This window comes from Schistocerca serialis, chromosome 3, assembly GCF_023864345.2.
Source record: "Schistocerca serialis cubense isolate TAMUIC-IGC-003099 chromosome 3, iqSchSeri2.2, whole genome shotgun sequence".
In the NCBI taxonomy this organism is placed as follows: domain Eukaryota; kingdom Metazoa; phylum Arthropoda; class Insecta; order Orthoptera; family Acrididae; genus Schistocerca; species Schistocerca serialis.
In genome coordinates, this window is record NC_064640.1 from 121,563,799 (window position 1) to 121,589,828 (window position 26,030).

The 26,030-nt window shown below is 41.8% G+C and overlaps 1 protein-coding gene across 1 annotated transcript in view; it reads right to left on the minus strand.

Moving 5' to 3' along the window:
- LOC126469814 (prolyl 3-hydroxylase 1-like) overlaps positions 1-26,030 on the minus strand; it is a 457,757-nt gene that overhangs the window by 158,487 nt on the left and 273,240 nt on the right. The window contains exons 3-4 of the mRNA XM_050097093.1: positions 20,656-20,836; positions 20,246-20,371 (exon numbers count right to left, since the gene is read on the minus strand). Coding sequence (XP_049953050.1) covers positions 20,246-20,371; positions 20,656-20,836 — 307 coding nt within the window. The remainder of the gene's footprint in view (positions 1-20,245; positions 20,372-20,655; positions 20,837-26,030) is intronic.

A 26,030-nucleotide genomic window follows, 5' to 3' on the forward strand; every position in this document is an offset into this window, starting at 1 on the left:
TTTATTAATAACAATTACTTGAATTGCGCCAGAATAAATGTACTTTCCCTACGTTGTCTCTTTGCTGACGTCACGAGCGATTTCTGCATTGGCACCTCATCCCACTGGCTCTGAAAGCGCCAGATAGCCAACCGCCTCTGCTAGCCAGCGTGGGAAATTACCGCTCGCTCCTTACTCTGTAGGTACTGCAGCGCTGATACTTGACGTACGTATGTGAAATAGTAAAACTGGAATGAAGTAAAATGCGCTCTAATCCGCAACTTAAGGGGTACCTTACAACTACTAGTGCGACGACTGGAGGCCGGCCGGCAACGCTTTCTGGAGCGCTTCGCTTCCAAATCGGCGGCAGTAACGACATGCGCTGCTTGATGGCGCAAATGAATTTGAGCACAGCGAGCAGCAGGGGCACATTACCGGCAACTGGCGGGGGTCCGGGTGGTTAAACAGTTCTATGTTCATGGCTTCAACTTCACTACAGCATGGAAGCAGCACCTGACTTCGTAGTCATTTATGTAAGTTGTAAATTAGATGTTATCGAACAAAGACTGTTTTTTCGTAATTTCAGAACACATTCATACTGCAATTGTAGGACTTGTAATACTTGTGAATTGTAAATCATTGCTATTGTACAACAGGCAAGATTAGTTCTGTTAATGAAAATGCAGGTGACGAGATTGTCACACAAGAAAGTGTTGCCAATATTGAGGGCAATATTACTGAACTACTTCCAGCGAGAGTGGTTCTTTGCTTGCTTCGAGTGAATCTTGTAATGTAGCATACGACGATACTGTTGATATAATGGGGAACAGGAGGTTAATGACAGTATAAGTAATTTCGATATATAGGGTTGTCAGACAGTGACATTATTGTGAAATTAGTGAAAGAACAGAAGAAAATATTAGTCTTAAGGACTTATTAGTTGAAATGAGACATATGTCAAAAGCTTTGCTGAGGAAAATTTGTAAGATTGAGCAGACTAATGAAAATTTGGGTAGGAAAACTGAACAAATTAATAACAGCATTGATCACTCCATTGAGGATTTGTGAAAAAAATAATAATGAAACTTCTGAGCGCCTTGACATGTTCATTAACTATTTTGAAGACATATATATAAGGAAATTAAAACTGAAATGGCTGGAACTCTGAATTGATGGAAAACTATGTTAACTGCTAGGAATGCAGATACTGAAAATACACACTGGAAATGAGATTGTAGGAGGGATTAGTAGTAGTAAAACTAAATTACGACAATATGACGATGAAATGGGAGAACGTAAGTTTCAGAATTATGAATTATGTCAGATGTAGATCCTGTAAGTGACAGTATGGAAATGAAAATTAGCAAAGGAAAAACCAAAGTGGAATGTGTGGAAAGATGTGTTGTAAAGAGAGGACAGAGTAATGTTAAGGATGGAGGATGAAGTCAATTGTCGTGTAGGTGAGGGTGCTAATAAGATTCTGACAAGTGTAAATATCATAGATGAGGAATATATAAGAAACCGATTTGTGAGAATGATAATACTGTTTTTTACGTAAAAAACTAGCTCATCAGCCAGACACTGATGACCCAAAGGATGTCTACTAGTCGCCATATCATCCTCTGTCATTCGGCGTCATGTGGATGTGGTTGGGGGGGGGGGGGGGGGAGGGGGCATGTGGTCAACACAATACTCTCCCAGTCGTCTTGCCGACTTACCACACCTAGGAGCCGCTGCTTCTCAATCAAGCAGCTCCTCACTTGGCATCACTAAGCTGAGTGCATCGAGTACCATTCTACCCACCAAGGAAAAATTTTGGCAATACTGGGAATCGAAGCTGGGTCCTCTGTGTGACAGTCATTTATGGTGACCCCTCAGCTAACGAGGCGGTCTTGTTTGCGACATGGTAATCCAAAATAGTGACTTTAAGATCTGCCAAATAACGTGTAACTTTATTGGGTCAAAGGCAAATATTAATTATGTAATTACTGGTAAAACATGCCAGATATTACGTTATGGTGAAAACGAAACTTTGGTGAAACTTTTGAGAATGCATCAGAAAATATTTTCTGAAGTATGTGTTATCAGGAAGACTAAGCTTGCTGGTTTGAGATACTGAATCGTAGTCCTTTCAAACGATGGCTTCTGGTCATGCCATAGTAACATGGGAAGATGTAGGTAATAGCAATCAGTATTTGTCTATATTATTAAATGTGAAGATCTTCCCAAGGACAGAACATTGGTGATGATGATGATGATGATGATGATGATAATGACTAAATGCGTAAATATTGTAGTAGTGTGTTGTGAAGTAATGTTATTTTTCACTAAGGTTGTGTGGCAATGGCTATGAATGTTGTATTTCTATATGTGTAGGTTAAGGAAAAAGACAAAGCAGGATGCATTCACAGCGCAAGGTCTGTCAGATCAGTTGGGAGCTTAATGGTATGGCGTACGGGTTGATGACATGGATCGGTTGAGGCGGCGAGCCGGTAGGTCTGCGGTCAATGACGCAACACATGACTGTATAGCACAGATGACTCACTGTCTACTGATATGCGTCAGAGCGACGTCAGAGTTCACGTTTTGTTTGTCAACAGAACAAGCCACTATTCGCTTTTTTTAAATACTGAAATGAATAATGTGTGATTTATAGTATAGCTATTTTGTCTGTGTTATTGAATATTAATGCGTATAACTTTACTGTGATTTTGATTTCAGGGAATTACGCTAGTCCTTACATCTAATGTATATTGTTTAACGTATGTTGCGTGTATTGTGGTGTTGAGATGAATGGAAACGGGATGAAAAAAAAAAGAAAACCTGAACACTATGGCCAGCCTGTTGACCGGTAGCTCACTCCGCAATTACAACAACCAACAAGCAAATTAACACTTGATGTGGCTGCGTTGTGATTGTAACCGAGCAAACATCTCATATTACGTATGTAAAACTATGGTTACTAGTGTCACCTGTGGCCAAAATTCAGTTATGAAAATATAACCGCACATAACATTGTCAACGACCATACGTTGACATCATTGGACCTGATATATGATAAAAAAGTCATGTATCTTAAAGTGACACACTCCATGTAAAACTGTGGCAGAAATTTTAACCTTACAACTGACAACAGCAAGTAGCTACGAATATTATTGAAATAATTCTTAGATTTATCTTTAACTGTTCGAACATTATAAGTGAATCTTTGATATAGAACGTTGAAAAATAAATTTTGTCCTAATGGTTGCAAATTAACTTTTCCGCTAGGACAATACAATGTGAATGTCGTTATTCGCGTAAAGCAACCTCAGTCAGACGCGAAACGTTTTGCATTACAAAATCTACGGTGTAAATGCATCAAAATGCTGTTATAATTCTAAAAACGTTTTTAGGAATTACATTCAATGAACATTTATAAGTATCTCAGCGCCCACATTACTCTTGTTACTTTGTCTACCGGACCATTACTGACCTCTTTCGAGCCATAGCCTGAAACAAATATAGTTTCCGTATAAGTCTCTGCTATTCAGAGTGAAGAAACTGAAAATTAGGAACTTACTTCAGATTTTATAGCAACGGTGGCAAATGAACACTAAGTTAATTCCGTTTACTCTTTGAGAAAAGTAAGCGGAAAAACGACACCAATAAACAACGTTAAGTACCGTCTGTGTTGCCCCGAAGGCTTCGTTACTACGATGCTCTGTTTCCACTGCTGCCATCACCGACTCGGAAGCTGCGGCACTGTAGCCACCCAGTATACGTGTGTTACTGTAAATAAACCATCTGCAACATTTGAAGACGAACTTCCCCGGAATTCAATGCCAAAAACATTGTTACTTTCACGTATCATGGTAGCATAGCCGCTGATTGGGACGTGGGGTAGATGTTGGTAGCAGTATGAAAGACAGAGGGAAACTCTTCTCAAGTGTGTAAGTCTGCTTCCTTTTACGTCTGTTAACAGCTACGTACACATGATTTTTTTTTGTGCACATCTACGGCAAAGTACCTTCTGAATTATATTATATTCACGGTCGCACTGTATAATTAGTATCAAAAATTGATACTTTAATTTTCGATGTTCACGTGTTACTATTGTGATTAAATTTATTTTTAACTGTAGAATGAAATATGAAGGACAGGTCACTAAATTAATCGTATTTAATAGATATTAAGGTAGGAGACGAGGTACTGGCAGAAGTAAAGCTGTGAGGACGGGGCGTGAGTCGTGCTTGGGTAGCTCAGTTGGTAGGGCACTTGCCCGCGAAAGGCAAAAGTTCCCGAGTTCGAGTCTCGGTCCGGCACACAGTTTTAATCTGCCAGGAAGTTTCATATCAGCGCACACTCCGCTGCAGAGTGAAAATCTCATTCTAGATATTAATGTTATCCAACAGTCGTACCATTGGAATAAAAACAAAAATGAAATTATGAATAGATGATAAATCAAAATAGCAGGGATACTGAATTGTAACAATGTGGATAAAGTCCCAGTAGGGTTGGAGCTTTCGTTATTTAATAAATTTTTCATTTTTCATAAAACAGAAAATGTTAAAAATCATTTTGGTGGCGGACATGTGGCATTTAGGTCCCATTTCAGCCCATGTTTAACATATTTTATTATCCAGTGTATGAAGGCTCACTCTGCTGCACGTTAGTGAACAGGTAAGATCGTAGCATATCCCACCCATCGAACGGCGCCCAGAGAGGGTGGGACCAAAGCTGAGTCGGCCTGAAGTGAGAGTAGAAAGCTGTAAATCACTTGTTAGCATTGGCGCCAAGTGCATAGCTTTAATTATTTGTATTTACTGTTTAAAAGATGTTCAAATGTGTGTGAAATCTTATGGGACTTAACTGCTAAGGTCATCAGTCCCTAAGCTTACACACTACTTAACCGAAATTATCGGAAAGACAAACACACACACACCCATGCCCGAGGGAGGACTCGAACCTCCGCACGGCGAGCCGCACAGTCTATGACTGCAGCACCAAAGACCGCTCGGCTAATCCCGCGCGGCTACTGTTTAAAAGTTTGTGCACATTTCCAACTATGCTGATGACATTATTCACACTGAAAGCTTTCTAATTATGATTTCACTAACTCTAATTTCACACTCAATGCTTAGTTAAAGATTTCGTTTAATTTTATATATGATTGGTGGGCTGAACCGATCAATCATGAGTGTGCCTGACCGGCAGCCACGAAACGGTTGTTTAGCTCACTAAATAGTTCGCGATTAACTTTACAAGAGGCAATACGTGTGTGCGGAGGATGTTATATTATTTAGCAAAAGTGAATTGTTAATTATTGCCTTGGGAAGATTTATGTGCAGTTTGCATGCGTCAGCAAACTTGTGTGATGACAGTTGCTAGATATCATTATGGTGCTCGATAAGCGATCGTTAGATTTCGGAATCTATGATGTAAACCTTAATACTAGACTGGCTCTTAGAAAATGTTCATTAATCCATATCATTTATTGATTTTGAGATTTAAGTAATAAAAGATCAGTGACATCCTAGAATTTTGAATTTTCATTATCGTCTTGTCGAAATATTTCCATGTGTTACTTCAAAGATTCTCCGTTCAATGCATGTATGTTAGGACCTGCGGCCGAGGGAGAAAAAAGGCAGTGGGGACGACGAGACAGCTACAGAAGACACGAGGTAAGCATACTTCTCCCAAGTCACGCTAGTAGGCGATCTGGAGAAAATACTGGAGTGTTTTCTCGCGAAATACACAACGTAGGTCTTCACATGCAACAGTTCAGTAAGAACAACTAACGCTGTTAGGACGCAGTAATGGGTCACGGCAGGAACATTCCGTATCTTATCGTCAACAGTTAGGCAGGGGTAGGAACCACTACAAGGTTCGTGGTGTATTACTGACATTTATTGACAGGTAACCGAAGTATATGGAAATGTGATGACCAATCTTCAGTTCGAAAATGATGTACAATGTTTAAAAGCGTGATGCAGAACGTTCAGTCTGTGCTTCAGTTGTGACTGACGAACTCACAATCGAGGGTTGCGGAAAAAATTCAACAGGATAGGCGTTTCAAAATTAATGGATGAGCTTCTGCTTTCCTGAAATTTCAAAACCAGCAGTTTATCAAATTATGATTAGTGGTAAGGTGGTTTTTTCGCCTTTTGACAGTTTAATACAAAAAACAACGACTGGGATCTGAACTGACTTTTCTTATTCGGTACGTCAAGGATGCTGAGGAGGTTTTTAGCCTCATTTAACTGGTGACGAGAACTGGATTTCTCGTAAAGTTCAGAAGTAAGGCACCAGTTTAAGTGGAAAGATTTTAAACATCCGACCTATTGGCCGGACGTGGCCTAGAGTAATAACCGTCTTTTTCCTAAATTGAAGAATTTTGAGGCGGAAAACAGTGTGGAAATTATAAAGAACTGAAAAAGGACTTTAGTGATCGCTTCAACAACTTGTCAGAAACTACCATTGCACAAGGCATAGGAAAGCTTTTGGAGCGCTAGGAACAATGTTTAAATATGAACGGCATCCACGTAGAATAATAGCTAAGATATCATAATATGTTCTAACACAAGTTTTCTTCCATTATCTTGAATAAAAATGTCTGGAGAAAGAAAGGTTCTTTACTTTCAAAATGTTCATTGTATATTAGAAAAGTGTAATATGTCAAGTCACTACTCTTGGAAAAAATATTTCTCAAAATTTTCTTGATACGTAGCGTATTCGTTTTACTGTAGCCCATTCTTGGTTTTTCGAGCACTTACTTGGCAACCACCCCGACTAAACATATCACTTTTTTGAATGTGAGTCCGCAGCTCGTGGTCGTGTGGTAGCGTTCTCGCTTTCCACGCCCGGGTTCCCGGGTTCGATTCCCGGCGGGGTCAGGGATTTTCTCTGCCTCGTGATGACTGGGTGTTGTGTGACGTCCTTAGGTTAGTTAGGTTTACGTAGTTCTAAGTTCTAGGGGACTGATGACCATAGCTGTTAAGTCCCATAGTGCTCAGAGCCATTTGAACCTTTTTTTTTTTTGAACGTGCACTTCCCGAAATCAAATGCACGAAAGACACAAATTTGCAAACACACTAGACGACTAGCCATGATCTACAAGGGGCAGCCCAATGGAAACGAGACAGAAAATACGCAAGTAACCTGTTTATTATTTCAACAATAATCGTCACAACTCTTAACACATTTATCCCTCTGTGAGACAAGACTGTCAGTGCCATCTCAGAAAAATAGTTACGGTTGCCTACGGAACCATGATTATATTCAGGCGAGCAGTTCTTCGCCAGAAGAAAAACAATGGCCACGGACGTCTTACTTCAACGCTAAAAAAATATGGAAGTCGCATGGAGAGAGATCGGGACTGTATGGAGGATGTGTAAGGGTTTCTCAGCGAAACTTATGCATCGTAGTCGAAACAACCATGGCAACATGTGGGCGGGTGTTATCCTGCAACAGCATGACAACGGCCTGTCAACACACCTGGACATTGATGGCGCGCTGCAATTCTTGCAAAATGTCAGAAGGTATCCAGGGTGAGGTAGCATTAACTCTGTTCCCGTCTGTCAGTAGCCCCGCGCACATGTTTTCAAGATTGTTTCGACTATTCTGCAGAATTCATTAAAACATTTATTAACGATTCTGTAAACAGTTGCAATATATTTAGTGTGCAGTGGCAGACATCAAACCATCCATGACGAAGTTTCAGCTCATAATATACTCCTATAAGAGACAAAATTTTAGCTCTTAGGATATGATGAAGTCAAACCTGTCAACAGTTGCAGATTCTTTAATAAACGCTTTAAGGACTTTAATAAAGCTGCTGCTTCCTTGTTAACAAAACGTTGAAGCTGAAGAAATATTCTCCAGAAGTGTCGCTGAGAAGTCCTTACACATCTTCCACACAATCCCTGTCTCTCTTCAAACGATTTTCATATTTTTGGGGCCCTGAAGAGAGACATTCGTGTCTGTCGATTTGCTTCGGACAAGCAAGTGCACTCCTGGGCACAATCATGGTTGCGTAGGCAGCTACAAAAATTTTTCCCATGACGGCATGGACCGTCTTATCTTACGGTGGGATAAATGTTTTTAAAGTTACGGCGATTACTTTTGTAATAATAAACAATTCACTTAATTTTTTCCCTCTATTTCGTTTTCATTTGACTGCCTCTAACAGATTCATTCATCACCCACTCAGAAAAGTCATGTCTATTATGGTTAATTCGAATCATGTTAAATGTTTTATCAGACACAATACAAATGAGATAAAGATAAACTGTGTAATCTGAACGAGAGTGCTTCTCCTGGTACGCCTCCAATCCATGAAACGTGGACAGAAGTTATTTACGTAATAAGGATAGTTTAGTGTCTGAAACTCAGGTAAAATGATGATAGTACGATATACAGCCAGAACCTTACCATTATATGATGAAGCATGCTTCTGAGAGGACTTTATGAGACACGGAAAATTAAAATATATCTCGCAAAAAAAAAAAAAAAACCTAAATGCGACAGGTACGAATATACAAAAGAGGGTTGCACTTACAAGAGACACCGAAAATTTTCAAGAACCAAGACAAGCTGCGATGAGAGCCAGCGAAGAGGAAATGGGAAGGCATAAGGTCAGTTCGGAGCTACGGAATGGATGGCATTTGCGCGGAAGAGTGATGAAGTCGTTTCGCCCCCGCAGCGTTTGAAATGTAAAAGCATTCCAGTATTCAGGCGCTCGGGAGCCGGCCTGGAGAAACACTGACTTTCACAGATTACCTTTAATTCAACGTTATTTTGATGACGTTCACCTCCGTAAATATATATCTAGATACACGTTGTTGGTTAAATCAACCTCGAACTGACGACTTTAGAACACTAAGTAGGTTACGTAGGTTATGGTGATTAAACCATACCTTTCAAAAGTTTTTATTAGTGAATAATCGACAGGCTTATTATATGAGGGTATTCGTGAATGAGGGCCCAATGTGAAATACTTTTCGTCTTCCCGTCACTTTCTGAAATTTTAGGAAGTCCTTTAGAATCTAGTGAAAAATACAATTTCACCTATGTGTGAAATTAATTATGACATTTATGGTCATCATTCGAGATGGAAACTTATTCCGGATGGAATGCGACTTTACCTTTGTTTCAAGTAAATTTCGCTAATGACGGTTTCTGCATATATTTTCCGTCAGCATACCACAGATTATTTATTTTCAAATTTTCACAGAGTTAAATCCATGCTCCGCAAGGTCATATCTTCAACCTTGCCGATATAGTGAATGTGCGCCTTGCAGAAAAACCTTCTTCCCATGGTGCTAAACATATCTATTCTAATACGATATATTTAGCGTGGAAGAGAGAGAATTCCGTGAGTTCTTTACTATCCCATTAGGGTTATGACGGGCGTGACTTGCTGGGTATCACTTGTAAGGAGACCCTGGAAATTCAAAATGAAAATAAGTATTTCTGCACTCGATAAACGCACAATCTTTTCACCTACAGACACGAAGTATGGCGTGTTAAGGAGCGCAAAATAAAATACATCTGTAATAGCAATTTGAATTGTCATATTGCTGCGCAGTGTGTTATATTTTGAAACTTCTTGGCAAATTAGAGCTCTGTGCCTGACTGGAACTCGAAACATATCATCAGCCTTTCACGTACAGAGTCCTTGTCATGTGAGCGCTTCTCAACTACCGACCTCCGCTCTTACTGAACTCCTTAGAAGCTCCCAACCACTGTGCAGACTAGCACCGCTAGGAGGATGTAGTGTCTTACTCAGCCACACGGCTGATATCGGAATGAAATTCATTTCCTTCTGGCGGAGATTGTCGCGAGTTAGTCATTGCGTGCAGCACCGGGGCTGGGAACTTTACTTCAGCATTTAGTGTGCAGTGGGACATCACGAAGTGACTGTTTCGTTTTTCAGCTCATAACATACTCCTATAAGAGACAAAATTTTAGCTCTTAGGATATGATGAAGTCAAACGCCCCTCTATATCTACACTTCCGACGTAGTTAGCCCCTCTGTATCGTTGAATGTCAGTGTGTAGTTTGCAAAACATGGCATCCAGCCAATAACAAGTTGATGATTGGATTCAGTCCATGAGGGAAGCTCGGGTGGCTGAACTCGAAGACTTTCCTGAGAAAATCAGGTGAAGAAGTTCGTATTTTGGTTCGACAAACCATTCCAGGAATTAGAAAATGAACAGCACAGACATCAACCTACCACATATGAAAGAGTTTCTGTGTGATGAGCAGAAATACACTGATAAGCCAAAACATTATGAGAACCTGCTTAACAGCTTGTTTTTCCGTCTTTGGAACGAAATACGTCACTGATTCTGCCTATCATGGATCCAACATTTTGTTGGTAGACTTTTGGAGGTATATGGTATTAGATCTCTACGCACAGGTTGAGTAATTCGCGTAAATAACTGGCCGCTGATTTGCGTACGCCGTGATGGCGCCCGATAGGGACCAAGATGGGTTCTATAGGATTTACGTCAGGCGAAATCGGTCGCCGAGAGTTCAAAGTGAGTTCACTATAATGTTTCTCAAACCACTTTAGCACGTTTCTGGCTCCGAGGCGCGGACAATTTTACTGCTGAAAGATTCCATCACCTTCGTGGGAAGCCGCGCAGGATTAGCCGAGCGGTCTCAGGCGCTGCAGTCATGGACTGTGCGGCTGGTCCTGGCGGAGGTTCAAGTCCTGCCTCGGGCATGGGTGTGTGTGTTTGTCCTTAGGATAATTTAGGTTAAGTAGTGTGTAAGCTTAGGGACTAATGACCTTAGCAGTTAAGTCCCATAAGATTTCACACACACACCTTCGTGGGAAGACACCAAGCCTGGAGGGATGCAGGTCGTTTACAGCTGTCAGCGTGTCTTCGGTTACTACCACGGGTTCCATGCAAGCGCAGGAGAATGTCTCCCACAGCATAATACTGCTCCCACTAGCTTACATCCACGGCGCGCTGCACGTTTCGAGCCGCTGTTCACCTCGACGACGGCGTTTGTGGAGATAACTATCGACCTAGTGTAGCAAAAATGTGATCCATCCGAAGGGCCGACACGTTTTGATTGACCGACGGCCGAATCCCAATGGTCCGGTGCTCATTGCAGTCGTAATTGACGATCTTGATGCGTCAACATGTGAACACGTTGGGGTGGTCTGCTGCGGAAGAGCTTCATGTTCAACAATGTACGATGAATGATGTGAGCCGAAACACTTGTGCTTAGACCAGCATTGTGTTCTTTCGGCAGAGATTCCACAGATCACCATCTATCCTCCTCGACGGAGCAGACAAGCCTCCGAACACCACGTTCTGTGAAGAGTTGTGGACGTCCAACTATTTAGCGCCTGGTGATATTTCTATATCTTTCCATACATGCTCACGGTAGACGCACGTTATCACTCAACCAGCTTCGCCGTTTTCGAGATACTCGTTCACAGGCTCTGCTTGATAATAATCTGCCCATTGTCAAAGTTACTTATCTCTATGGATTTCGCCATTTGCAGCCCATATGATTGCAAGGGTGATCCCCAGTCCGTGTCTGATCCGCTTACATACTTTTCTTACCACGTCACGTGCCTGCAACGCAACGAGGCGGCATACAACGTCGTAGTGGGCAGTGGTCCTAATGTTTTGGCTGATCACAATATTATATCCCAATATGTAGGAGAAGGCACTGTAAGAATTAAATAGCAAAACAGCACCAGTAGGTATTTTCCGTGACCTGGCGAAAGCATTTGAGCATGTAAATCACAGCATTTTGTTAGAAAACTGAGGTTTTATAGAATTAAATGTACTTCTAGTAAGAGTGAGATTCGATTTTAAAAAACTGCAGTAATTTGTCTTACGTCATCCAATAAGTGTAAACAGAGGGTATTTTTCTCACTTGGTGTAGCGATATTAGGTCCATTGTTGTTATTGATGAGCCAAAATATTACGATCACCCACGTAGTAACGTGCTGGTCCGCCTTTGGTATGCAATACAGCAGTAATTGTGCGTGGCATGGATTCGACAAGTCCTTGATATTTTTCCGGTGATATGAGACACTAGATGTTTACCTATAGGTCATGCAGTTCCCGGAGATTATGGGCCGATGGTTTGTGGACGTGGAGCTGGAAACTGATTGCGTCCCAGAGGAGTTAGGTTAGATTCCAGTCACGCAAATTTGGTGGTGAAGACGCCAACATGAGCTCACTATCACGCTTCTAAAATCACTTTAGTACGATTCTGGGTTTTTGACACGAACAACAACCCTGCTTGAAGATACCATCACCAATGGGGAAGATATTAAACATGAAGGGATGCAGGTGATTCTCAATAATGTTCACCTAATCCACAACTATCATCGTGTCTTTAATTAACAGCACAGTTCCAGTGGGAGCTCATGTGAATGTTCCCCGTCTCATAATACTCTCTTCACCGGCCTGTATCCGTGGCGCGGTGCATGTTTCGAGCAGCCGTTTGCTTAGATGACGGCGGATCTGGACACGCCAGTCGGTCTATGTAACAAGAACGTGACTCATCCTGCTATACTATAATTTCCATTACTTCCATTGATCCACGGTCCAGTTGCGGTGATCCCCTACCGTCTACAATCGTAACTGACTGTGTCGTTGGGTCAAAATGGGAACACGTGGGGGTTAATCGCTTCCAAGCCCAATGTTCGGCAGTGAACCCCAAACGATACGCTCCAAAAGCCAGGTGGCTGCACCAGTAATGTACTATGTCGTCAGATATGCCACGTTCAACCTATCCAGTTTCACATAAAGGGCAAGCCTCCGACCATGCTGTGATGAGGCGTGGGCGTCCGACACCTTGTCACCTACAACTGATTTCACCGTCCTTCAACCACTTTCCATAAATGCGCACGACAGCAGGACGCGATCAGGCAACCAGCTTCGCCGCTTACCGCGCCACGTGCTGCAAAGGCACCAGGCAGCATTCTGTCTTTCGGTGGGCAGCGGTCATATTGTTTTGGCTCATCACTGTATGTAAAAATCTTTCACAAAAAACACTTCAAGCAGAGTTAGCTCTTTTTTAGATGAGAAAAGTATTATTATCAACCACAATGGGCTTCCAGGAACAGGGAAAAATGGTAAATAACGTTTAAAATAATTATTGACTGTATTTTTGCAAATGACATCTCTTTTAATTAAAAAAAAAAAGTAGCATATGAGGTAACGCACATCAAAGTGTGTAGCACCATTGGCACATTTAGACTATGGGCAAGAGTCAGGAAGTGAGACAGAATTTTCAAAATGTTTGGTTGTACACAGTGATGAGTAGTTAAGTTGGAGAAAACACATTACGGAATCTCTTAAACAATTAATATCAGCTGTTTTTCCACATCTTTTCGTTATAAGTCTTTTTGAGAAGCAAATTAGTGAGTTAACGTTTGATTCAATAGTGGCATATGGACTTATATTCTGTCGAAATTCATCTGCAAGAACCAAAGTTTTCATTGCACTAAAGCCTGACATTGGAGTGTTTGGCACCCAGTGAGATGGTCTTGTAGATAACTGTTCAAAGAATTAAATACATTGCCTACCAAAACAAAGTGGAGCACCCACGAGGCAGGGTTGGACGTCAATGTAACTTCGTACACATACACACCATCGGCGGGTATATAAATGATTATTGGGTTCAAATGGCTCTGTGCACTATGGGACTTAACATCTGAGGTCATCAGTACCCTAGAACGTAGAACTACTTAAACCTAACTAACCTAAGGACATCACACACATTCATGCCCGAGGCAGGATTCGAACCTACGACCGTAGCGGTCTCGTGGTTCCAGACTGTAGCGCCTAGAACTGCTCGGCCACACGGGCCGGCAATAAATGATTATGCAGTATGCTGCCACAGGTAGAATGGCCACTACACTGCATTACTGTTGTTAGTGTTTAGTGTTGTTCGAGGCCTGGTAGGATATATAAGGGGTGTAAACAACTTCAGATGTTGATTGATCTCTGTGAATGACGTGGAGACGACATGTACTCGCGCTAAACAGCGTGGTTAACATCTGACAGAGTTTGGAAGGTGCCTCATTGTGGGTCACAATTTGACTCATCAGCATCAGCAGTGATCTGCCAAAAGGCAGGTTTTCACATGGTAGTTCTCCAGGCTGTCCGGTCTTCTGCCATCCTCTTCAGGTCTGCATAATTTCCTCTTCCCTTTATGTCGTTTCAAGTATTCGAAAAGAATGTTTTATGTGTTTTACAGTACGCAGGGACTGAATCTGTTGTTACAGTGTAACGTGCGGTCCGTATTTATTTCCATTGTAATTTTCCAAGTGATGATAACATCCGTAGATGTTATCATGAGTTTGAAGACACAGGCTGTCTTTGCAAAGCGAAAAGTACGGGACGACCAAGAGTGACTGAAGAATGTGCTGAACGTCTCTTTGGAGACTTTTAAGGAGATGCTTACAACTACGTCCTTATCGTTTGCAGTTGTTACAAGCAGTAGAGCCTACAGACTACAGTTTACATGCCATCTTTGCAAACGAAATGTTGGTGCACGACGATGAAGATTTTCTGGATCGTGTCGTCGTCAATGATGAATCGACATTTCATCTAAGTGGAAATGTGAACACACATAATGTACGCATCTGGGGGTCGCAAACCTCCACAACATGGTACAGTTGCAACGAGACTCGCCTAAATTGTATGTTTTTTTGTGCCATATCCCGGCTGAAAGTTTATGAGCCTTTCATTTTCGGTAAAGCAACTGCAGCTGGCGTTTCTTGTCTTGATGAGCTAGAAGTGTGGCTTTTTCCTTGATTGGATGAAGGTGAATCACAGAACGTTGTACCCGACCGCTGGATCAGTCGGAAGGTGTCGGATGACAGAGATTGTTTCGCATGGCCTCCACGTTCTCCCGATTTGAAGCTATGCGATTTTTACCTCTGGGGCTTCATAGATCATGTGTATATGCCTGCTCTACCAGCTTAAGAAACAGGACTGAAGCTGTTGTTGTAACAATTACTCCAGACACACTGATCAAGGTTTGGGAAGAACTCACCTAGCGACTCGACGTGTGTCGAGTGACGAATGGTGCTCACATTGAACACTTGTAAGAAAAACTGTTTTAGTTGCTCTTTCATTTCATGTATTACTTATAACCGTAAGCTGAATGTAATAAATGGTACAAAGCCTTAAAACTTCAATATTAATTTTGGAACATCCGGTATTACAGCAGGGCAAGAGTAATGCCAACAATAATTACAATACTAGAAGAAAAAAAACGTCCATAACCACTCTTCATTTAAACTGACTTTATTTCAGAATGGGGCGAAAAAAGCTGCTACCAAAATATTTGCTCACGTACCGCATGAAAGAAAGTACCTGAGAATCTAAATGTCGTAGCGAACTAAAAAGTTCCTTCAGGATAACTCCTTGTGTTCCATAAATGAGTTTTTATTTAGAAACCTGAAGTTTTTTTAGTCCACAAATATTAAAGACTACTTTTAGTAGCAAACCAAATATTCTTTTCTATTATATGACTACATCTGTAAATTATCAGCATGAGACTTTATTTAAATAAAAAGTAAGTTAATAAACTGTAAATTGTGTCGTTTCACATCATTATGATACACAGTACCAATCATCCTTGGAACTAGGAGCTAACTACAACGGATCCGGAAGACTTGCTCCCCGTACCAGCTCTAAGGCTTCACTGTTCACAGCGGAGATGCCGGCGACTGCTGTTTATTACAACACTGTCGCGGTGAATGTCAGCCGTGTGTAAGGCGAAAGAAAGACCTACCCGGTGTAAGGTACAGACTCGTAATTTTGTGAGCAAGCAGAGTGTTAGTAACTGACATTTAGGGGCAATTTCCTGTTGTAAAGGTCACAGTATGTAATGAAAACGAAGTTATCTTTGGCGTTCCCCAGAGAAGTGTGATACGCCTTTGGCTCTCGTTTATCTATATAAATGATTTAGGAGACAATATGAGCATCCCTCTTAGATTATTTGCAGATTATCCCTCCTTTTACCATCCTGAAAAGTTATCAAAAGTAGATACGAATTACAAAACGATTTAGACAAGATATCGGAATGGTTCAAAAAGTTGCAATTGAGCCTGAATAATAAAAATGTGAGATCCTCCACGTGAATATTAAGAGAACTCCTTTGACTTCCTTCTGTGCGATAAAAGACACGAATTTAGAATTTAAAAGACACAAATTTAGAAGTTCTTGTTTCACCTGAATATCTGCAGATTGCAGTTAGTAACAATTTATAGCCCGCATCTCGTGGTCGTGCGGTAGCGTTCTCGCTTCCCACGCCCGGGTTCCCGGGTTCGATTCCCGGCGGGGTCAGGGATTTTCTCTGCCTCGTGATGGCTGGGTGTTGTGTGCTGTCCTTAGGTTAGTTAGGTTTAAGTAGTTCTAAGTTCTAGGGGACTGATGACCTAAGATGTTAAGTCCCATAGTGCTCAGAGCCATTTTTGAACAATTTATATAGGAGAATCATATAAAAAATGTTGTAGGGAAGGACACTCAAACACTACCTTTTATTAATAGAACTCGTAGGAATAGCAACAAATCCAGTGAAAAAGCTACTTCCACTGCACCAGTCCATCCACTTCTAGAGTACTGCTATGCGGTATGGGATCCTTACCAGAGAGGATTGTTATAAGACACTGAAAAAGTTCTGATTAGCGTGTCTTCTTTTGTGTTATAATTTAGTAGGGGAGAGAGTGTAACGAACATGGTAAGCTAGTTAGGATCGCAATCATTAAAGCCAAGGTAATTAATCTTTCCACTGAATTTCATTCTACAACTTTCAACTCTGAATGGCGAAATATTTTGTTACCTCTGCCTTACATAGAGAGGAATGACCATTGCGATAAAAACAAAAGAAACCAGGGATCGCACTGAAAGAATAAGGTGTTCATTTAGTTGATGCTCACTTCGGGAGCAGAATGGTAGAGACGTAGGAGTCGCAGAAATTAGATTGCCGTCAAATTTAACATCAAAATTAGGGACCACGTAAGAAACAAAGTGAAAGAATTATGAAACCTTGGAAGCAAAAGGACGCATTACGAGCGAAGTGAAGATAACGTGCGAAGCAGATACAAACAGACAGAGATCATTTTTCGACAAAATAAACTCCTGGAAATTGAAATAAGAACACCGTGAATTCATTGTCCCAGGAAGGGGAACTTTATTGACACATTCCTGGGGTCAGATACATCACATGATCACACTGACAGAACCACAGGCACATAGACACAGGCAACAGAGCATGCACAATGTCGGCACTAGTACAGTGTATATCCACCTTTCGCAGCAATGCAGGCTGCTATTCTCCCATAGAGACGATCGTAGAGATGCTGGATGTAGTCCCGTGGAACGGCTTGCCATGCCATTTCCACCTGGCGCCTCAGTTCCAGCGTTCGTGCTGGACGTGCAGACCGCGTGAGACGACGCTTCATCCAGTCCCAAACATGCTCAATGGGGGACAGATCCGGAGATCTTGCTGGCCAGGGTAGTTGACTTACAACTTCTAGAGCACGTTGGGTGGCACGGGATACATGCGGACGTGCATTGTCCTGTTGGAACAGCAAGTTCCCTTGCCGGTCTAGGAATGGTAGAACGATGGGTTCGATGACGGTTTGGATGTACCGTGCACTATTCAGTGTCCCCTCGACGATCACCAGTGGTGTACGGCCAGTGTAGGAGATCGCTCCCCACACCATGATGCCGGGTGTTGGCCCTGTGTGCCTCGGTCGTATGCAGTCCTGATTGTGGCGCTCACCTGCACGGCGCCAAACACGCATACGGCCATCATTGGCACCAAGGCAGAAGCGACTCTCATCCCTGAAGACGACACGTCTCCATTCGTCCCTCCATTCACGCCTGTCGCGACACCACTGGAGGCGGGCTGCACGATGTTGGGGCGTGAGCGGAAGACGGCCTAACGGTGTGCGGGACCGTAGCCCAGCTTCATGGAGTCTACTACAACTAAGAATAGATAACGCGGAACTCCTGAGGACTTACGTCTACAGCACAGCATTGTATTTACATGAATTAAAGACTATGGGAAAATAGGAAAATACAGTATCGAGGTGCTTGAGATGTGCTTAAATAGAAGAATACTGTGCGCTGATAAGATAAAAAGGTTTTCCGCAGAATCTGTGAGAAAATAGTGTGGGAAAAACGGTAACTATTGGAAGGATAAAAAATGTTCAAATGTGTGTGAAATCTTATGGGACTTAACTACTAAGGTCATCAGTCGCTAAGCTTACACACTACTTAACTTAAATTATCCTAAGGACGAACACACACACCCATGGCCGAGGGAGGACTCGAACCTCCGCCGGGACCAGCCGCACAGTCCATGACTGCAGCGCCTTAGACCACTCTCTTTTTTTTTAATCTCATTTTGTTCGCTTTCGTTCGTTGCATTTTCTCGGGTGGACGTCGTAAGACAGCCGTTTTTAAGTTCGTCTTTGATCGATGAACTCAGTTTTTTTACTACAGAGGGCAGCTAATCCTCTGACCGAACACGCTGAGCTACCGTGCCGGCTTCAATAATGATGAAATGATGATGATAGACACACAACACCCAGTCATCACGAGGCAGAGAAAATCCCTGACCCCGCCGGGAATCGAACCCGGGACACCGTACGCGAGAAGCAAGAACGCTACCGCAAGATCACGAGCTGCAGACCTTTTTTTTCCGTTGCGTCTGCTCGGGACGGACGTCGTAAGACATCTGTTTAAGTTCGTTGTTGATCCATTTACTCAGTTTTTTTATTACAGAGGGCAGCTAACCCTCTGACCGAACACGCTGAGCTACCGTGTCAGCTACCGCTCGGCTAATCCCGCGCGGCTGGAAGGAACAGTACTATATAGGACATGTGTTAACACATCAGGGAATAAGTGGAAGGAACCACAGAGGGCAAATACTCTGAAGGAAGACAGATTTTTCAATATATTCAACAAATAACTGAGAAGAAGGTGCATCTCTGAAATGAAGAGGTTGGCACAAGAGAGTAAATCGTGACCGGCCACATCAAATCAATCAGAAGAAGAATTTCATTTTATTGATTGAGGTATGTCAAGGAATTCATTACATAGGAGTTATCATACAGCCTGTTTTGATTAACAAGGGGACAATAAGGCAATCGGATTTTTGTAATTCTTTATATTTATAGTATGTAAAGTTCTGAGCTCAAACATCAATTGTGCTCTGCAGTTCGATGTATTTCTAAAAAACTGACCAGAAAAACGACTTTGAAGTTTTCCGAGCGTCTATAATATCCTAAATCGGTCTCGGCCTTTTTACAGAAATCACTCGGGCATTCGTGAGAAATGAGTTTGTGAAACAGCGGTGAACCTTAGTAAGAATGGTCGGAAGACTGCCTGAGTACATCTCCTTTCGAATATACATCCGGTGTTTTAATCACTACCGCCTTAATTGGCTGATTTTTCGACAGGCAGCGTGGCAACGTAGTACTGTGCTTGCCTGAACTGTGGGTGGCTCAGTTTCGATTCCTCACCGTGGTCAATATTTAAACAAAGGTGCTCCATGAAGGGTAGAATACATAAAGACGAAACAAAATTAATTTCTAATGTTTTTTTTAAACTTAAATGTTTTTATTAACAATCTTTTATAAAATACCGGTAATTAAGAATTTATATTTGCTATAAAAACTGGATTTAGTATGCGATATGTCTTTAGAAATAAGAAGACGTGCATTTTTCAGATTCATACATTTATATATGTGTTAATTAGCACACATTTAATGAATTTTATATTTAAACCACGTCGGTATTTGAAACTGAACTGAATAAAAACGAAAAAAAGTCCAGAAACAATACTCGAACCAACGATTACTACCCTCGGCCGCTACAGATTTTTTCCATCCTTATGCATTTTACGTTCCAGTGAACTGCTGGCAGAACACGCATCTTTATTTGAAAATTTTGCATCGCGAGGATGTGAATCCACGCTACCCTTTTGGTAGGTGACGATTCTACAACAGAGCCACACTGCCTGTCGAAAAATCAACTGCATTTTAGGGTATTACAGACGCTGGGAATACTTCAAAGTTGATTTATTCAAGATTTTTTGAGTATTGCTTCGAATTGCTTTGAGTAATTGATATTTGCATTCTGAACTTCGTGTACCATAAATATACAAAATTCCAAAAATCCAATTACCGTGTGGTCTCTTTGTAAGTACCAGAAGTCAAGAGAGAAATACTAGAAGATATACTAAGCTTAAGTCACATTGTCTTTAAGTCTTATCTTACCTTTGAAATATGCGTACTGCAGGTAGTGATAATGGTTCTGCAGCAGATCGTCATGCGTTTCCCCATTGACAGTGTTAACTTTGTCGGTACACTTGCTCTTGCATTTTAGGCAGTAAGTGTAATGATCTGAAATAGACGAAACTGTCAAATATGAGTCACATCTGGCTTGTTTTCTGTATCTTACTTTCAATTAAATCAATTTGTCGATAATCTGTAAGTTTCAATTGGTGTGGGTGTCATTTATGCAACTTTACGACTATGGTAATGAAATCAGTTTGCCTCGAGAGGGACACTGAACATGCATGCAAATCCATTAGTGTCTTGATATGCGATATGACGCGTGACGCCGCGTGAACTTCAGCGGGAAGCCGAATAAGGGTATTAGCGAGGGGTGCGACGTGGCAACTCACTGGAGATGGCGGAGGTGAAGTCGGGGAACCAGCCGTGGTTGAAGGGGCCCTCGCAGTACGCTCTGCAGTCCGCGTCCGCTCTCAGGTATTCCTCGAGAGATTCTTCCATGTAGCGGGTCACCATGGCGTAGTCCTCGCTGTTGTAGGCGTCCAGTCCGTGTATGTACAGAGGGACGAAAGCCTAAGGAAGAGAAACATAACAAATTAAACGTTCTCGTGTGCTTATGGACTTCCGTAATACTAAAGACAATATACGTATTCACGGAGTATCACAGTTGGTCACGGTGGCGAGAAACTTAAAAAAGTTACGTACCCTGATCGGCCAAAACATTATGACCACTTATTAGCTTGTTTGTCAGTCTTTGGAACGAAATACATTACCGATTCTACGTATCAGGAATCCGACAATCTGTTGATAGGTTTGTTGGGTATGCTGCGTTAGAAGTCCACGCACAGGTCATGTAATTCGCGTAAATAACTGGCCGCTGATCTGAGTACGCGGTGATGGCGCCCGATAGCGATCCGAATGGGTTCCATGGTTGACATCGCCGTCGGGGACGATATCAAATGTTCAAATGGCTCTGAGCACTATGGGACTTAACATCTGAGGTCATCAGTCCCCTAGAACTTAGAACTACTTAAACCTAACCAACCTAGGGACATCACACACATCAATGCCCGAGGCAGGATTCGAACCGGCGACCGCAGCAGTCGCGCGGTTCCGGACTGAAGCGCCTAGAACCGATGGGCCACCGCAGCCGGCGGGGACGACATCAAGCATGAAGGGATGCAGGTGGTTCTCAGCTGTCAGCGTGCCTTCGGTTACTGCCACAGGTCCCATGCAAACGCAGGAGAACGTCTTCCATAGCATAATACTGCTCCCTCGAGCCCCCGTTCACCTCGATGACGGCGTTTGTGGAGACTACCATCGACCTAGTGCTTCAAAAAAGTGATTCTACCGAAGAGCTGATACATTTCCATTTATCGACGGTGGAAACCCGATGGTCCCACGCTCACTGCGATCTTAATTGTCGATGTCGTTTGGACAACATGTGAAAACGTAGGGCGATGAACGGTGTACACCAGCATTGTGCTCTTTCGGCACAGATGCATTACATCACTATCTATACTACTTTAAAGAACAGAGAAGCCTCCGCACCCCACGTTCTGTGAACAGTCGTGAACGTCCAGCCATTTAGCGCCTGATGGTAATTTCACTGTCCTGCATCTTTCCATAGATGCTCACGACAGTAGCACGTGAACATTCGACCAGCTTCGCCGTTTTCGAGGTGCTCGTTCACAGGCTCTGCGTAATAATAATTTGCCATTTGTAAAAGTCGCTTATCTTAATGGATTTTGCCATTTGCAGCCCAATTCTTCGCTATGGTGATCCCCCATCCGTGTCTGCTTCCCTTACATTTGTTGTACGAGACGCGCCCGCAGTACCATACGGTGAACAGTAGTCATAATGTTTTGACTTATCACTGTACACTGATAGTTCATCCATCACCAGAATCGAGAATCTCGTTGATTTTTCCCTGTTATCGATATAGATACTGGCAATTACAAGACTTTAGAGAAGGAATTAATTTTGAGTTTTAAGCTAAATTTTTTGTGTGATTTCGCATTCGCTATCGCAATTTTTCATTTAATTATTAATTTCGGAGTTATATTAACATGATTTGGTAGCTAACAATTTCAGATGCTTTGACTTCGTCTCCCCCCCCCCCCCCCCCCCTCGCTTTTGCGATAACTGATAAAATTTGACAAAAGTGTCCAGACAGGAAAACGTTACAGCCGATCATAGGGCTACAGTTGCTGCGCAAACGCAGAACTGTTCTGTTGCACACCTCAGTGGATATTTTATGGGATACTGAAACCTCATCCCAAAAATTGGAAGTGCAATCCTGCATCAGTTTCTTTAGTTTGAAAAGTTACATACACTGTACGCGTCATACGCATAGACTGTCATGGAATGTTTGTAAGGAGAATGAGCCGGCGTGGCGCGGAAGTCAGGCCTTACGCCTCTTCTCGCTAGATGGCAAAGGCAGCGTTTTCACAGCGGCAGGGGACTTCACTTCATCGTGGCTCAGCCAGTGACCACGAAATATCAGCTCATTATACACACAAAACTTCCTCGTTAATCACTCTACCTATTCCTGGAAATCAGATCGAAATCCCTACAGTAGTTCTTCAGATTTTTGACGGTTTACGAATAAAATGTAAGTTTCCAATCACAATAAAATATTTTTATGTAATACAATTACAAATTAAAATGGATGGATTTTCTCGTTTACTTTTATACTGTTAAACCTTGCTTCTTGCAAAATTTCGTGATTTTACGTCAAAGGGAAGTACCCCATAGATTTTGATGAGTGAGTTTACGAGTATGGAAAATAACTTATCTTTTTATTGCATTGGCTTACAAGTTTTTTTTTTTTTTTATGCCGTCAATAGGCTGCAGACCTTAGTATGTGACATTCATTTCAACTTGATATTTCTAACCGTTCGTGAGAAAAGGGGGTCTTTCTAGTCGGACAGACAAACAGACAGGCAAACAGACAGAGGATTCCGTTTGTACCGAGGCTAAAAAAGACGCAGCTGTGCGCTCGAGTCCTGTTGTGATAGTAAAATAACCGACGAGGGTTTGGCAGACAGGAGACTGGGGCGTCAGAACTAGGTGAGGCTCGGTAGCGCACGAGACATCAGTAGATGGCGGTACCCTTTGAGGCTTAGTGATTGGTAGGCGCTAGAAGTATGAGAATCTTAGACCGCAGTTCGTTAAACGCGGTCTATGGCCGCGTGGTTGGAACAACTTGGCCATTGGATTCAAAACAAATACACATATTGCCTATTTTGAATCACAGGCAGGGCACAAAACCTAAATGTTCACACGTCGTCTACACAGATTTATATGAGGAGCTTGGATCATCACAAAATTTTTGCGAAACGTTTCGTCGACAATAAGGTCATTAGAGGTGGAGCACGAGCTCAAACTATGGAAGGAAGACGAAGGACATTAGCTGTGCGCTTCTAAAGGAACCATCTCGGTGTGTACCTTAAGTGATTTGGGGAAATCACAGAAATCCTACATCTGGGTGGCTGGAAGGGTATGTGAAGCGTTGTCCTCTCAAATATGAGTCCAGTGTGCTACCCACTGCTCCACCTCGCTACGTAGAAACTCTGAGTACATGGCCTCAACAGAAGCAATAATACGTGTAAATATACGAGAGCATCTGCTGCTGTTCGATAGCATCATCGCTAATCAGACACAATCCTCAAATTTCTAGAAGTACCTTTGAGATGAAATACCGACATTAATACAGGGTGTCCCAGGAAGAACAGTCAATATTCTCAATACGACTGGAACCATCATTTGAAGCAAAAAGCCTAGTAAAAATGGTTCTAAAGTGCCTACCTTAAGAGCAATGAGCTCTCCATCTTCGATACTGTGAAACAAATAACTTTTACTGCAAGCACTTTGGTTTCCATATTTTGAGAGGTGGTAGTATGAATCAACACAAGAACAAAAAGTCCAGTAAACGTAAGCTCTTAGGGAATACCTCAAGAGCTATGAACACTTGTTCGTCTTCGCTAATGTGAAACACATCTCTTCTATTGAACAAGTGTCATAGTTCTTAAGGTATGGATTTTAGAGCTCATATTTCCTAGACTTTTTTGTTGTTTTGGTCCATACTACTTCCTCCCAAAATATAGGAAGCAAAGAGCTTGCAGTAGTAGAGATTCGTTTCACACTGTCGAAGATCAAGAAGTGTTCATAGCTCTTAAGATATGCATTTTAGGGCCCATGTTTACAAGACGTTTTGATTCCAATGATCGTTCCTGTCGTACCACTGAATACTAACCATTCCTCTTGGGACACACTGTATATTTATGGGGATGGTAGATGGCAGACTGAGACTCATTGTACGAACCCTAAGACACAGTAATTCATCCATACAAATGAAAGTTTTCTGCGCCTGTCACTTATTTATTTTACCAATATGCGTTTCGATGCCTTGCACAACGTCCTTCGGGTGGAGTATTGTTTATTTACATAGCTGGTCTTAGTGAAGAGCACATATGCCTTTTCACAGTAGCAGACCAAGGGCATTGTAGGTCATATTGCGTCTTTTTCTAATGATAAATTTTTAGGCACTGTAAGGAGAAAAAACGTCAGTGACAGTAAATTGTACTTACAAGGGTAGTAGAGTCGTAAAAAGTCTTTATACTACCGCCTCTTCTATGTCCTCTCGACTGTACATTCTGTTTAGGCTGTTAGTTCTAAAATATTGTACATGTTAAAGATATGCTTGCTTACACTGGATACAAAGATAAAAGATTAGGTGATTTTCTTTCAGTTTAAAAGTATAAATGGGTTGCACCAGGATATGGACATGTACACAGTTCAATTATTATATTAAGTAGTTACATATAGATCAATGTTTTTCTTGTATTTTAAAAATATGGAAGCGTTGCAACAGCAAACGGAAATGTGCGCAACTTAACTATTATATTAAATACTTGTTACAAAAAGATTACAACGGGTTGTACGAATATATTGCAGGTTGAACTTACTGGGAAATGTATGGGAGTGGTCACATTAATTGCTGTTCATTGAAATTGTAAATTGTGAGAATGCTTTAAGAACTTTGTAAAAGGTTTTGAGAAAGTTGGTTGAGCCTGTTTCCCTATTTTCGTGCAGTAGATCTTTCCCTAGTTTCTTTCTGTGAATATAGATTTCTAATTCTTCATACACAGACAGTGTGTCCTTTGTTCAGTTTGTGTAGTATCTTCAGGTTGGTTCCTGCACTGTCGAATGGATGTCCCGTATATTTTTTGTGGGGGCCTATTGCAGATTTGAGTGGTGTTCTGTATCGGAAGGCGTTTATGTGGTTTTCTTGTGTTTCATTTTTGGTTTTTAAGTAAATCATCTGTTAGTGTGTGTTTTTACTTGCAGCTCTTTGTTTTAGGATTTTTATTTAATTCTCGAAGTTCTCTTCACTCTGTTGGAGTTTTAGTGCTCTGTGCATCATTGAACGGTATGCTGCTAATTTGTACATGCTGGGTTGGCAGGAGGAAGCATAAATGATTATGTTTTTCACTAATTCTGATTATTAACCTCGAAAGTGCCTTTTCTAAAAAAAAATCATGAGCAAAAGACTCCACATAACACACATTGTGCTTGGTCTGCTGCGGTGAAAAGGCTTCTGTGCTCTTCACTAAAACAAGCTATATGAGTAAGCAGTTCTCCACCTGAAGATAATAGTGTGAACCATTGAAAAGCATAGAAATAAATAAGTGATTCACGCAAAAAACTGTTTTACATGTATTTATTAACAGTCACAGCACGCATAGTACCGTCCTTTATGGAC